The sequence below is a fragment of the Simochromis diagramma genome, unplaced genomic scaffold (genome assembly GCF_900408965.1).
Source record: "Simochromis diagramma unplaced genomic scaffold, fSimDia1.1 OVJJ01000141.1, whole genome shotgun sequence".
Classification (NCBI taxonomy): Eukaryota; Metazoa; Chordata; class Actinopteri; order Cichliformes; family Cichlidae; genus Simochromis; species Simochromis diagramma.
The window spans coordinates 309,654-323,835 of NW_024387350.1; the positions used below are offsets into that span (position 1 = coordinate 309,654).

The window sequence follows — 14,182 nt, forward strand, 5'->3', positions numbered from 1 at the left end:
TTTTAGTTTCTGTAGTTTTTTTATTTGAGATGGGGAAACTTTCTATTCATTACAAAGGATCTGCAGAATAAACATGTGCACAGGAGAAACTTGAAAAACGATAAGACTTAAATCTAGATGATGGAGTTATTTTGAATTATAGGTGATACAAAAAAAATGCAAATCAGCTGATGCACGGTTCAGAAAATACTTTTAAAACCCTACCACTGACATGGGGATGCTTCTAAAACACCCAAACATTGTATTTTCCACCTACGTCTTCATGCACTCCTTCTGTTTTGCTTTTAACTTCCAGGATTAATTTGTGACACATGTCGAGCATGTTTCTGTGGAGAAAACAGAGCAGTGGAGGGATGAAAAAGACGTAAATTAGAAGCAGACAGCGGGAGATGCTGAATTCAAATTTATGACAAAATGGAAACTACAAGGAGGAGGAGAAAGAGAAGAATTAGTCCCTGATATAATGGAAGGAAAAGGTGGGAGGAAGGAAGTGCTGCGACACAAAGGAAATGAAGTGAGAGGCTTCAAAGCAGCAAGAAGAGATGAAGGGAGGAGGATTGACCAATAAGTGATGTGATGACAGAGAGAAAGAGAGGTTTATAGATTAGCAGGTCCAGAGGTTAAAGATCATCCGGGGTCCTGATGATTAAGGTGATCAGGATGGTTGTAGCCAGGAGGCGGGGTCAGAGCAGGTCAGGTAAATGACAGCTGCTGTGATAGAAGCGTGTGAAGAGTCTGTTTGGGGATAAAGTATTAAAGTGTGTATAAAATCAGTCCAATCCTTCACAGTATTCAACACTAACTTCAGTGTTTGTGTTGATGTCACGCAACATCTCAGCTGTTCTTTTAAAAGTTTTTAGTAGTGCTTCAAAATTTTGCCATAATTGAAAGTCATGCTCAAAGTTGGCCATGCAACAATAATGAGATTTCAGAGTCATATTGTAGCACAGCGAGTTGGTGTAGAATTGGTTATTTTTGGAGTTTTAAGAGCTTAAATGTGTGTGTGTGTGGGTGTGTGTGGGTGTGTGTGGGGGGGGGGTTGGGGGTTCTGAAAACTGACTGACTTTCAAGTTTCAATGTCCTGTATTTAAGAAGTTATAAGTGCTCAAAAAAAGCTGGGAAAAAATGAAGCGGCCACCTCATGTACTTCTAAGGTGCTGTAACTTGTAAAGTTTTTATAGTCTCAGGGTGGCGCTGTTCCATGGCTGGATATGATATACTGCAAATGTAGTGTGGGAAAAATGATTTCTCATGGTTTCTCGTGGGGTGAGTTAGGAGATGACATTTAGCCCTCGTTCACGTGCAGAGATGGTCCATAATTACTCGCTTGGTGAACACCTCCATCCTCTGCGTCTGCATCGGTGTGAGTCGGAAACACTGGGCACTCAGACTGCTGAGCTGACTAAACCTGGCAGGTTATCGCTTCCTGTTTGACAAAGGTCACGACCTCTGGTTGGCTTTCGGAGCAGAGAGTTCACTGACCAGCAGAAGGATGTCTTGTATCGTTCGTTTTTCATGTTACTCAAAGCAATTTTCACTCACTATCCGGGAGCTTTCAGAGTCATTATTGGACAAAATTGCCGGCACAGCATTTGGTTTCAGTCGTCGCTTATAAGCAGCAGCATCAGTTACTAAATGCAGTACATGCTCTGAGAGAGAAGTTCTGAGAACTCAGCCGGTTTCCCATTAAGTCCTCCTGTTTTTAGTCCAAAAATCACAAGTAAAAACAGCTCAGTGCCTCTTTTTTTAAAATAAACTGTACTTTTAGAAGAAATGGTCTCTCTGGATGCAATCAGGAATGCAGTGGCAACCTTTGTAGATTAAAGTAGCAGGAGACGGGCCACAAGCTGGAATACTGAGCATGCACTGATGATCTGTTTAGCATTGTTTGGAAAGTTTGTCTTTGATTAAGCTCAGAGCAAACTAACAGGCGCCAACATTATATCTGGATCCGGTCTGTAAATGCAATTAAAAAAAGACCGAGCGTATCCCGCCTCACGTGTTAATCAGGCTCGTATGGGTTATACATTCAGGTGTTTTTAATATACAGCTTTTCCTCTCTCTGTCTGTGATACAGCCAAGACAACAGCATCACAAACTCCTCTGAGACTGAACAGAGTGTACGTAACCACCTCAGCACTGATGCAGTTTGACCGGCTGCAGGGCTGCTTTGTTGGATTTACAGGTGTTTCCATTTTTCTGGATGCCAAGTTTATACAGCAACTTCCTCCGTGCGCACTCGCATGTAATCGAGATAAGACGAGAAGGGAAAAAACAGAGCGTCTCAGGCCAGCAGGGTAACAAAGGAAGAGAGAATCAGAAGGGGGAAGATAAGGCAAGAAAAAAAAGCTCTACAGGTAAGCGAGGGGGAAGGTGTTGGATGTTTTGTCTCTGCAGGCAGTGAGTGAAAGGCTTGACCTCCCAAATTAACCTCCACCAGCTCCCAGAGCTGCCTAATGTGTGTTTGTGTGCGCTTGCGTGTGTGTGCATGCCTGTGGGAGTGTCACTCGACCTTTAGGTCAATCAGCTGTGAGAAAGCTGCAACCTCCAACAACCCCCTGCTGTGCCCATATGTGTGTGTGTTTGTTTATGTGAAAGCATGTCACATTTATTCCTGTTGCCTGTGTGGCCGTTCTTTCACAGTAACGTCACAATGTTTACAGTGGTCGGCTTTCAGCTTTGGTTCAGACACAGTTCTCTTTTGTGCTTTGCTGTTACAGTGATGGGTGGCAGGGATCCGTGTGAGCCGAAAGCTCACGCTTCACACTTTGGATCCGTATGATGTCTTATGACACGTTCCTGAATAAGTTGTAGCCAGAATTTCAAAGTTCCCAGTCAGAATTTGAGTCTTGAACCCCATCTCAAGTCGGATTTCCAACTCACAAAGACAGCGACAGTAGTTTATTTCATGAGGTGATTGGGACAAGGCAGCAGAGAGGGGATGTCCCTAATATGGGCGCCTCAGAAGCCCCACCCACCTACTGTTTAAACCCTTTGTTTACCACAAACAGGTAGTTGGTCAAAAAAAGTCAAAATGGCAGCAGCCAAAAACACCAACGCTGAAGCTTGAAAGTGTTCTGTGAAGTAATGAAAAACTTTTTAAATTGTGAGGAAAAAGTCTGGGTATTTGTTTTTTAGTGCTACTTCCTGTAAGCGTGTAGATATATATTTTAGACTGGTTTACTTCAGCTGCTTTGCTTTGTGATGTGGAAACAAACCGATTCATGGTTTTGTCGAGATGTCAGTTTTATGAACGGACGGCTCAAAAAAACAGTTTCACAAGATACTTTTTTTGACACTTGACGAAAGGGAAACAATTTCAAGTGTTATTTTAAATGAGCCAGTAATTTTACTGGCCTGACCTATTAAACGTCTAATTTGCTAATATGCTTATGCCACTTCATTAGGTACACGTTGCTAGTATAGCATTCCTGGATTTTTTTTTATTTTTATTTATTTTTTTTTGGACAAAAAACTCAGTCAAAAAAAACGGTCATGTAGCCTTAACCACTGAGGAAATGGCCAATCAGCAGCCCACAAACAATAACACTAAAATAGCTGTGTCTGTGTGGATGTAGCCTGTCCCAGCAGCAAACAGGCCAGGCAATATTTTTTCCTTCATTCTTTTTATTTTATTGTGTTGATCCTTTGTGAATTGTAGCCTTGGCTTTGTGTGCTTAGGTGACAGGAGTGGTGCGTGTTGTGCTCTTCTGCTGCTTTAAGGCCTATTGTGTTGTGCATTCAGAGATGCTTTTCTGCATACCTTGGTGGTGAGCGGTTATTTGAGTTACTGCTGCCTTCCTGCCAGCGTGAAGCACTCTGGCCATTCCCCTCTGACCTCTGACATCATTGAAACCGTAGAGATGGTCGTGCGGGAAAATCCCAGCAGATCTGCAGCTTCTGAAATACACCCGTCTCGCTCAGTCTAATCCTACGTTTGAACAGGTCATCTCAACCGCATGCCTCAATGCACTGAGTGCTGCTATGTGATTGGCAGGTTAGATATGTGCATTAACGAGCAGGTTAACAGGTGTATGACAATCAAACTAGTTTATTAATCCCAGAGGAAATGTGGTCACATTTGCTCCAAGACAGTAAGAGCAGTAACTAAATTAAATACTATGATATAAAGCAAATTCACAACACAGCTCGAATTATAAATATCCCAGTATATTACACTATTACACTAAATTACATGTGTGTGTTTGACACTGAGGTGTCTCTGCAGAGGACGTGATATTAATGGTGTGTAACTGTTGCAGTGTGTCATTTGATTCTGTCTTTCCTCCTGTTCGGAGCCTTTGATGTGTGTCTGCGCTCATTAAAAACAGCTGCTTGTTTTCCTCTAAACGCTTTGGACTCAAACTCGAGTGTTTTCGTGGTAATTAGGCTACAACGACGATAATTACCGTGCATTGGACACGCACACTCTCTCACACACACACACGGACACGCACAGAGGCTCCACCCTCCCTCTCACGAGGCACGGAGAGGCATGTCCCTGCGTGTTCCCGTGGAGGTCGAGCCGCATAGAGCCGGAGCGCAGAGAGGGAGTCAGTCAGTGAGTGGATCCTGAAGCAGCAGCAGCAGCTCGGCGGCTCCTCTCAAACTCATCGATTAGCGCCCCATGGATGTGTGACGTCACGCCCATTCTCGGATATCCCTCTTTATTTTTATTTTCCCAAATTTTATTTCCGGATTCATTCATTTGAACTTTGTAATATATATTTTTTCCACCCCTCGGGGCTCCGGGAGGCTCGTACCTACCGGAGGGGGCAGCCATGGGTTTCTACGGCACCTTGAAGCTCATCTTCTACAAAGTGAGTATCGATTAGAGACGAGCGGCGGATCGATAAGGGCGGTTGTGGTGCAGATGTTGAAGGTTGTCAGGCTCGTGCGCCGGCATGACAAGGCGTTTCTCTCACTGACAGCGAAATGCTTCGGCGGCGCGGGCGTGTGCGCGTGCGAGCGTGGACCACTGCGGAACCAGAGAGGGGGGGCATCCGTGTCCTCCCTCTCCTCCCCGTGTCACCCTCTCTGTGATTGATTATTGGTGATAGATTTTACTGCTCAGCCGCGGGTGTAACCTGTAAACGGTGACATAAAATCTAAAAATCTTATTTAAATTCTTTAGATTCTAAACTTCAGTGTCTAATGTTTATTTCATGATTTATAGCTACAAACCTCAATAATAATAATAATTAACATTTTCCCTCCCTGCCCTGTGAAAATGCAGGTGGAGGAGGTGCGCTCCACGGTTAACTCCTCAGTGTTGGTCCCATATGGTTTATTAAACCTTCACAAAGTGACTTGTGCTCCTTGAAATGAGTGATGTTTTGCAGTACAGCTGCTGTGATCTGTGTTGTTTGGCTTAGATTTTTCTGCCTAAACCCACAAAAGTCATATTGTTCATATTTAACATAAATACAGGAGTGTATTTCACTGTACTGTCATGTAAATAGACCCCTTGTGGCAGGTGAGACTTGAGTTACATTTTTTTTAGTCGGCCCTAACGTCAATATCTATGTTTGTTCCTCTTTCAGGCACAAAACCTTATGAAGGTGACATTTTTCCTCCCTGCACTGTGAAAATGCAGACAAAAGGTGGTTTAGTCCACTGTGCAACCATGCAAACGCCACCATTTTGGGCCAGTGGGGTTTAATAAAGGTTGAAAAAGTACTTTAAATCAAATTAACCTCAAACTGCAAGATGAAAACGTAAAAACCTGACACCTCCTGCCCTTTGTAAATCTGGGATGTTTTACAGTACAGCTGTGATAATCTCTAGCAGCTGTGCTATTTGGCTCATAAATGCTGGGTAAGCCCTGAAAAGTGACATTTCTTCCTCCCTGTACTCTGAGGCACAATTAAATTCAGGGCACTTTACTCTGCACGTGGTAAAAGTGCAATTTTACAGGTCAAATGTGATTTCTTAAAGGTGAAACACATACGATTGCAGAGAGAACTTCATAGAATGACACCTTGCAAACTTTCTTTCCCCCCGAAAAATAAGGAAGGCTGACAGTAGCTGATATAATTTGCTTTGTTTGGCTTAAATTTCTCAAAATTGGCTCTTTCTTTCTTCCACGAACCTTCAAATACCGTCACACTCTGCTTTGTTTGCCTCATATACGCTGGTTAAACGAGGAAAAAAAAAGTCTGTACTCGTTGTTGGTGCTGCGAGCCACAGGAATGAAACCTTGACAGTAACTTTTCTTTCTCCCGACACTGTGAAAACAAACAAAGGTGGAGCCTTTCACTGCACAGGCATGTCAGTGTCAGTATTCTGCCATATCTGTGGTCAGATACGAGAGAAAAACACATGAAATCAACTCCAGTCGGGATCAAGGTGAGGATCCAAATGACAATAAAATCACGTCAATATTAAAATTTAAAGGAAACTGTATCACTAAACCTCCTCAAAAGACAGATAATGTAAAGCACAGCTGCTGTGAGACACATTGTTAGGTTCAGTCCGTATAAAACACCAGAATTCACATTGAAATCAAGCTAACGCTGAGTGTGTAATGGTCAGTCACATCTTCTGTTACTGACCACAGGAATGAAGCCTTAGAAACTGACACTGCTTCTTCTCTGAAAACACAAATGAATGAAGTCTTTCTACTGAGCAGCCGGGTCAGCATGTGGGGTTTAATACAGGTCAAAATTCATTTCAGTCAAGCTTCACTTTAGTGCTTAGTAGTTAAGTGCTTGGTTAAAACTACAAGATTAAAACCTTGAAAGTGTTTGACAAAACATTGGACATGAGCTAAAATGCCAACTCAAACTAATCTGTAGTGTTTACCTGTTTATCCTTTAATCTGCAAACAGCAACAGTTAGAAACTGTTTATATTTTATGTAAATATTTATATTGGTCCCAACGCTACCATGTAAACTTTGTGTTCCAGACCGATGAAGCTTTTTATGAACAGATATTATCTATTAACGTGAATTAAGAGGATACAAGACTTTCATTTCTAATGTTAATTTGTCTTGTTGGCTTCAAACCACAGCAGCAGAAAGTTAAAAACGACTATTTGCCTCCATCCAGGAGTGGAAAACAAAAGTAACTGATTAAACGGATACGTGACTTCTACATCAAATGCTCATTTATCGTCACAGCTTCACACTGAAGGATTGAAAGCTTAGAAATCCATTTTTTCACAGTTCACGTTTAAAATGGTGTTTAAAACGATCAGTATCCATGGCGATCAATTAAACACAGAATAGTTTTTTGTCTCCTTAATGGCCGTGTGATTATTTTTAAGTTAAAAAGATGTTTCAAAGAAGAAAATCTAAAACTAAAAATAATTTTGAAATACAATGCTCTTTTAAATTGACGGTTTTATCTGTAACACGGCTGCATAAATAGGACTGAGCTAGAAAAAGCTGCAGGAAACCTGGAAAATCTAATACAAACGAATTCAACTCTATTTAAATTGAATCCTTCACCTCGCTGCACTTTCAAAATATGAATAAAAGATGCACCTTAGAGACAGCAGCTGCTGTAAAACTGCAATTTGTGGAGGCAGAAATCTACTTAAAGTCAGATAAAACTTTAATAACTAGTGTTTGTTTGCGTTTGGAGCTTCAAATGGACGTTAGCTCCTTCACTATGTTGTAAAAGCACAGATTATGGAGGGAGACTTCACATTAAATCCCGGCAAAATTGCACCTAGGTCGATGTAAGGCCACGGCGTATCCTCTTCTCATTATTATAAACTTGATTTAAGGTGAAGCTGCAGAGATGCTAACCCTCCAAAAAGTCCCAGTAGTACGTATGCAGTTTAGCTTGATTGGGACATTTTTGCTGCTGAAGCACAGATGTGTCTCTGCCACCCACCCGAAAGCCAAAGTCGTCTGGTTTTAACTGTAAACACATTCTTCAGTTTTCCAGCCCCCCAAGGTCAAGTTTTTTCCTTTTTATTTTATTTATTTATTTTTTCCGGCTTAATCAAATCCACACAGACGCGGCATCTGTTATTAAAATCCAGCGACACGGAGTCTGAAAATGGAAAGCAGATTATAAGTTTATGTTAGGGAGTGAAGAACGCCCTCTGATAATCTACAATCTGAAATATTTACAGGTGCTTCTTGCCCGTGTTTAATTTTGAACACACACAGATGCTATCCTCTGCATGTGTGTGTGTTGGAGGCTATTTTAGAGCGGCGCTGCACCGCCGACATTCCTCTGATTTTCTGCATTCCTGCGTTCATTCACAGCGAGAGACGCTCAGAGAAGAGCGAACGAGAGATGGAGAGGGCTGATTCAGACCTCGCTTTGTCTAAGTTGGCGGCGTAGGTGTTTCCAGCATCTCTGCGGTTCAAAAGACTGCCTCGGGTTTATCTGCAGCTCTTTGATGATGTGGACTCGGCTCCAGCCGTTTGGTCGTCTTTCTGACCGCAGGGTCGACCCAGAAACCCACAAACATCCGTGGGAACTCCTCTAGCTCTTACTGCGCTGGCATCATGAGTGCAGACACTGGTTGCAGGCTAATATGAATTCGGCTGGCTCACATTAATACTGTGGAGATGATTGTGAAGATAATTGGGGCATTGCGAATGATTAGACCACGTAGACCGAGGAAGGCCAACGTTTTCCCCCACATGCCAAACTAAGTTAGATACAGTAAGTGAACGGTCACACACTGAAGAGCTAAATTAAAAAACAAACAAAACATGACACATTTGCTGAAATATGCCATGACCATGCTGGGCAGCGTAGTGTTGCAGTGGTTAACACTGGAACCTCACAGTCACCATGTTAGCTTTGTGATAGACGGTAAATAATGGGCTTTACGTCATATATAAAACTGTAAAAATATGTCTTGTCTATATTTGTTTTAGTATAAGACCAGCTGTTAGTTTGGTATTTGTTGTGTTACCCATCTCTAGAGCTCCAGTTTGTTGTCTGGCTTATTTAGTCTTGAGTCTTACTTTTTACTGTGGAAGTCGTATCCATCAGCCTCTTTAATCAAGTGGAAATAAAATCCATAGCCGGCCGCAGTAGTCCTCAGTGTGTCCTGATCTTTTCCAGTTGTTGTAAATGGTCTTTGTGTGGTTTGTTTTGTCTGTGCAGATTTGAAGTCATTAGCTTTGTTCTCGTCCCATGCTTTAGGGACATATACAATATAAATGTCTTCTGCTTTTGTTTTTCTGTGCTGATGCTGAACTTCTAGCTGCGCGTGTTTATTTTAGCTGATTTCCGTTGAGGAAGGATACGGTCAGATTAACCAGTTTTTTTGGCCCTTGGGTAAAAACTGCTATTGCAGCCCCAGAGCTCCTGTGGCGTTTGAAGTGGTTTGTGGAGAAGTTAAAGCTTTTTAAAAAGGTTTTTCACATGGAGAGTCTTTATTCTTTATGACGCGCAACCCCACCATTACCTGATCAGATGGATCAGGTAATGATCTGACAGACTTATTTTATGGTATTTGCAAATAATCAAATCACCAGCGTGCAGCAAAGTGGGGCTTTGGGAGCTCGGTTGGTAAATCCAATTAGTTTGGCCTACAAAGCTCCTTTTGGCTCTGTTGTTGTTCCAAAACGGGAGGGTTACAGTCTGTGATGGTTTCTCTTTTTATCTTTCATCAGATGAAGAGGAAGTTGGACCATGGTCCAGACGGCCGGCCGTTCCCTTCGGGGAAGAAGCACTGCAAAGGCAACGGATACCTCAGGTACCACATTTGATTTCTTAACGTCAGAACGAATCTTTTCACAAAACTGTTGAACTAAACTAGGAATACTTGGAACAACATGCTAATGTGCTCTAATAACATGAAGTGAACAAAGATCCTGTCACTGATTTACCTGCTTTGCACCGAGCTAGTTTCACATGCAAACAAACACCACGTTTAAAACTGGTCGTCGATGTAACTGAACCTCCATAAATGTTAATCATCCGTCTGGTTTACACCCAGGACCCGTCGTTTCAGTTGCTCCTTCAAGGTTTTAATGAGTTGGACCCGTAACACGCCCATCTTACATTATTACTATTATTATCTGCCTGCTGCTGCACATTGCCCAATATAGTTGTTTTCGTTTCCAAATCACTGATAGCGTGTGATGCTGTGTGGATGACCCTTAAAACAGCACCCCACAGCAACACAAAATTCAAAGAGTTTTTTTCTTCTCTTTATTTATTTTTTTGTGCATTCTTTTTTGCTACAAAGCTGATTTTGTGCATTTTTTGCCCCTTCCCAAAAGCCCACACCTACTTGGTTTTTAGCTCAGCTCTAGCAAACATGACGAAAAGACGAAATCTACCTGAAGCAAACCAAACTCACAAGGTTTGTGTAGGTGAACCTGGGGAATGATTATTGGTTGCCTTGGGCTTCCTGTATCACACTGATAGCTCGGCGTCTCCTATCCATTCCGCTTTTGGCAGCGTGCAACAGTTGGCTGCCAACTCAGTTCTCCATTGCTCCCCCGGGCTTCTAGTTGCTCTCATCTGCACCTGCAGACATCCTGCAGCAGAGACGAACCAGCAAGACAGGGTTTACATTCAGAAACACCCCGTCGACTAGACCCGACACTCTGACTGGCGTCTATCTTCCCTGTGTTGGTTTTGATTGGTGATTCTGTCCATGCAGATTTTGTGACACAGTGTCCAGAGAAGTTAAAGTCATCGCTCTCCTAACATTTATGAATATAGCAGCCACAGTGGATTTGATCCAGGAATCCTTTGTATCGAATTTTAATAACGAATTAGTGATTTAATTCGAATGTTAAATGGTTAAATTAGATCAGCTTTACCCGTTCAGAGCATAAACCAAAAGGATAAAAGAAAGGTGTAACATGCATGGATGGATGTTTTATGGGTTTACGATGGTAAACAGTCACATTTCTGCTGTACTGCTCCTGCATCTCTCTGCAGTCCATCCAGTCTGGTTCAGGCCACGCCCACCACATTCGGTGACCTACGACTGGCTAACGGGCATTCAGCTCAGCGACGACGCGTCACCTCTGGTCCGCCACCCTCCGGCCTGCAGGACTGGCTCCACACCTTCCAGGTCAGCACACGTACAATCATGTTCTCTCAGATAATCCAGAGATTATATTTACACAAAATCCAACAAAGAACTTTTAATTGGCAAAATTTCAGTGCACAGATTATATGCACGTCCGAGCAGAGAGACACTGGTCCTGGTTCTTCAAGGACAGCAGCTAAACTGCAGCTTTTCTTGAATTTTGGTAAAGTGTGGTGTATCTTCCGCTCGCTACACAAACACAGTGGCAGAGTGCTGCTGCCTCCAAGCTGTTCTTATGTAACTAAAAAAACATACAAGTACAGACACACAAAGAGATGGGAGACATTTAAATGGAGGGAATGAAAACATGATCTCTTTGGAGAGACAGTTCAAACCAGTTTAGAGATAAGGGAATAAAAACAAAAAGTAAAAGATGACACACCCTGAAATGCACACAGAAGAGGAGAAATATAACAATTACAGTAAATACACAGGAAAACAAAGCGGTACAAAAATGTTAACACTTTATATGGAGGCACTTTAGTGGCAACAGTAAATGTAAATCTTTGTCTCTTCATCCTGTGCTAATGTTTCCCCTGGCTGCCTTTTCACACAGATGTGGAGCGGCCCTGAGCGGCTGCTGGCTCTGGACGAGCTGATCGACAGGTGTGAGACCAGCCAGGTGAAGCACATGATGCAGGTCATTGAGCCTCAGTTCCAGAGAGACTTTATATCACTTCTGCCCAAAGAGGTACAGCACAAAAGCAGTCCGCTCTGCTGTCTGAGAGATGTGGCCCCGTTGATGAGCAGTGCGCTTCAAATATTGTGTTTTATCACCGTGTTTGCAGCTAGCCCTGTACGTGCTCACCTTCCTGGCTCCCAGAGACCTGCTGCAGGCCGCTCAGACCTGCAGGAACTGGAGGACCCTGGCTGAAGACAACCTGCTGTGGAGGGAGAAATGCCGTGAGGAAGGTAATGACGATCGTCACGTTTTATTCAGTAAGACTTAACTTACGATTGAGCCCTTAAGAGACTAAGAGAAACCTTTTGCGTGGTCTGTGATCCAGAGATATTCACTTCACTGTGGTTTATTTAAAAAATGAGCAAACTCCAAATTAAGAGCCTTGCATTGGATAAACGTGTATCGTCTCCTTGGTTAACGAAGCAGTTAATGTTCCTTGGAGAGATGATCATCTCAGCTATAATTAAATCATAAAATAATGACTGGAAGTTTGACCATGAGAGGACCTCAGCAGCTTTAGCAAATCAAATTAAAAAAATGCAGAAAAGGCACCTCAATATTTAAATGATTCAATCAAAGGCAAAACGAAGTAGATGGCAGTTTATTTCGAGGTTGAAGGTGGTAATTACATTTAAAAGCCCAGGACAGCAGCACATTGTTATATTAATTTCCTTCTGTTTTCTGTTGCGAGTGTGAGTTTTATCAGGTAGCACCTGAAGTCTGCAGGTGTTTTTCCACTGTTTTCACAGGGGAATATGGAAACCAGAATACAAATAGAGAGACGGGAACTTGCTGGATGTATGGTGCTTTCTAACCTGAGTGAAACATGCAAATACAGCCACACACAGTCACTGCACCTTCATTCAGCGCAATGCAGAGGCTGTGTGTGTGTGTGTGTGTGTGTGTGTGTGTGTGTGTGTGTGCGCGCGTGTGTGTGTGCATGTGTGTGCCTGGGAATTCTGCCAGTCAGCCGAGATTCACTGCCTGCGCTCAGCAGCCATACCAATGAGGCTACCTAACGTTAGCGCCACACCACAGCCATACTAATGAAGCCGATGCTGACTGCAGCTCACCAGCTTCACAAATAAGGCTAATTATCAACTCCCCTGCCATACTGCCGGGATCGGTGTCGACGTTAGCAAGAACTCAGCAAGAATATAAATGCAGCTAACCTTCATTAACCACACTCATCTTACATACTAATGAATGTTGGCTTAAAGTTGGTCTACTTTAGTAAAGTCACAGTAGATGCTATTCCACTACACTACAGTGAACTTCAGGTATGGTGATGAAACGTAATCTCGCAGTAAAAACATTCCTGGATAGAAAAAAACACAATGAAGCATCATCGGTCATGGACTGGCCTCCCAAATATTGACTCTGAAGTTCATTAGAAATCTGTTTTTGTCTTATGATCTTTATTTAAATCTGCTCATCAGATTTGCTATTTTCCTCCCAAAAAGGTGTGGCAACAACAAAAAAACAGGTGGTTGGAGTATTTTCATCACTGCGCCATGCAGGTGGGCGACATGGGCACCTGAGTTAGTGAATGTGATAACTTGAAAAAGAGGCGACCTAGGATTTTTTTTAATTAATATGCGCATCTGCGAGGAGACTGGTGAGACTGAGCGCCCCATTTTTGAAATGTATCCTCTTCTTTTACCCCCTCCCCTCTGCAGGTATATCAGAGTGCGCGTCGTCTCGTCACAGGCGATCAAGTGCTGCAGTCAGTGAGTGGAAATCGACCTACATTAGACAGCATCGCATAGAGACCAACTGGAGGAAGGGGGACACACGGGAACCCATGGTAACGCACACACCGCCTCGGTTCAACAGCATCGGTCTGAGATGTAAATGTGAACTGATTGTCTTTAAATGTCTTTGCAGGTGTTAAAAGGCCACGATGATCATGTGATCACGTGCCTGCAGTTCAGCGGCGACCTGATTGTCAGCGGCTCAGACGACAACACGCTCAAAGTGTGGTCCGCCATCACCGGCAAGGTAGGACGCAACAGCAGAGACGGACGTATCGATTATGGAAACGATTGTTTTCTTTTGCTTCGAGCACACGATCACATGCGTGTGTGTGTGATTGTTTGTGTCGCCTAGCAAACAAAGTGTGCGCTTTTATTTTGGAACACTGTGAAATTTCTAGAAGCGATGCTTTTATTATGAAATTCACACATTAAAGTACATACAGTGTGAATATTTCTGCAGCTCCTTTTACTCTGCAGGGCTGCAGGAGCTGTTTCGCTAAAAAAAGTGAGGCCTTTATTTTTGCAAGTCAAATTCGGTACAAATATGACTTTTATTTTGTAGTACTTCACAATAAAGCCTATCAGATAAATGATTTACCACCAACCTAAAAATAAACAAACCATATAGACTTTGACAAAATTAAGATTAAGAAACTGCCATCAAATCTTCTGTAAAGATGATCTAAATATTGCATAATCCATGAGCCCAAGTTCAT

General features: G+C 42.7%; 1 protein-coding gene across 2 annotated transcripts in view; it reads left to right on the plus strand.

Annotated features, from left to right (window-relative positions):
- LOC120718452 (F-box/WD repeat-containing protein 7-like) overlaps positions 1-14,182 on the plus strand; it is a 47,281-nt gene that overhangs the window by 22,748 nt on the left and 10,351 nt on the right. The window contains exons 1-7 of one of the 2 annotated variants that reach the window (XM_040006999.1): positions 3,579-4,820; positions 9,592-9,674; positions 10,874-11,009; positions 11,584-11,718; positions 11,816-11,939; positions 13,389-13,516; positions 13,597-13,710. In XM_040006999.1, the coding sequence (XP_039862933.1) occupies positions 4,782-4,820; positions 9,592-9,674; positions 10,874-11,009; positions 11,584-11,718; positions 11,816-11,939; positions 13,389-13,516; positions 13,597-13,710 (759 nt within the window). In that variant the 5' untranslated portion in view covers positions 3,579-4,781. Of the gene's footprint in view, positions 1-3,578; positions 4,821-9,591; positions 9,675-10,873; positions 11,010-11,583; positions 11,719-11,815; positions 11,940-13,388; positions 13,517-13,596; positions 13,711-14,182 lie in introns of those variants that run through there. The other variant, XM_040006998.1, reaches the window with a different exon arrangement.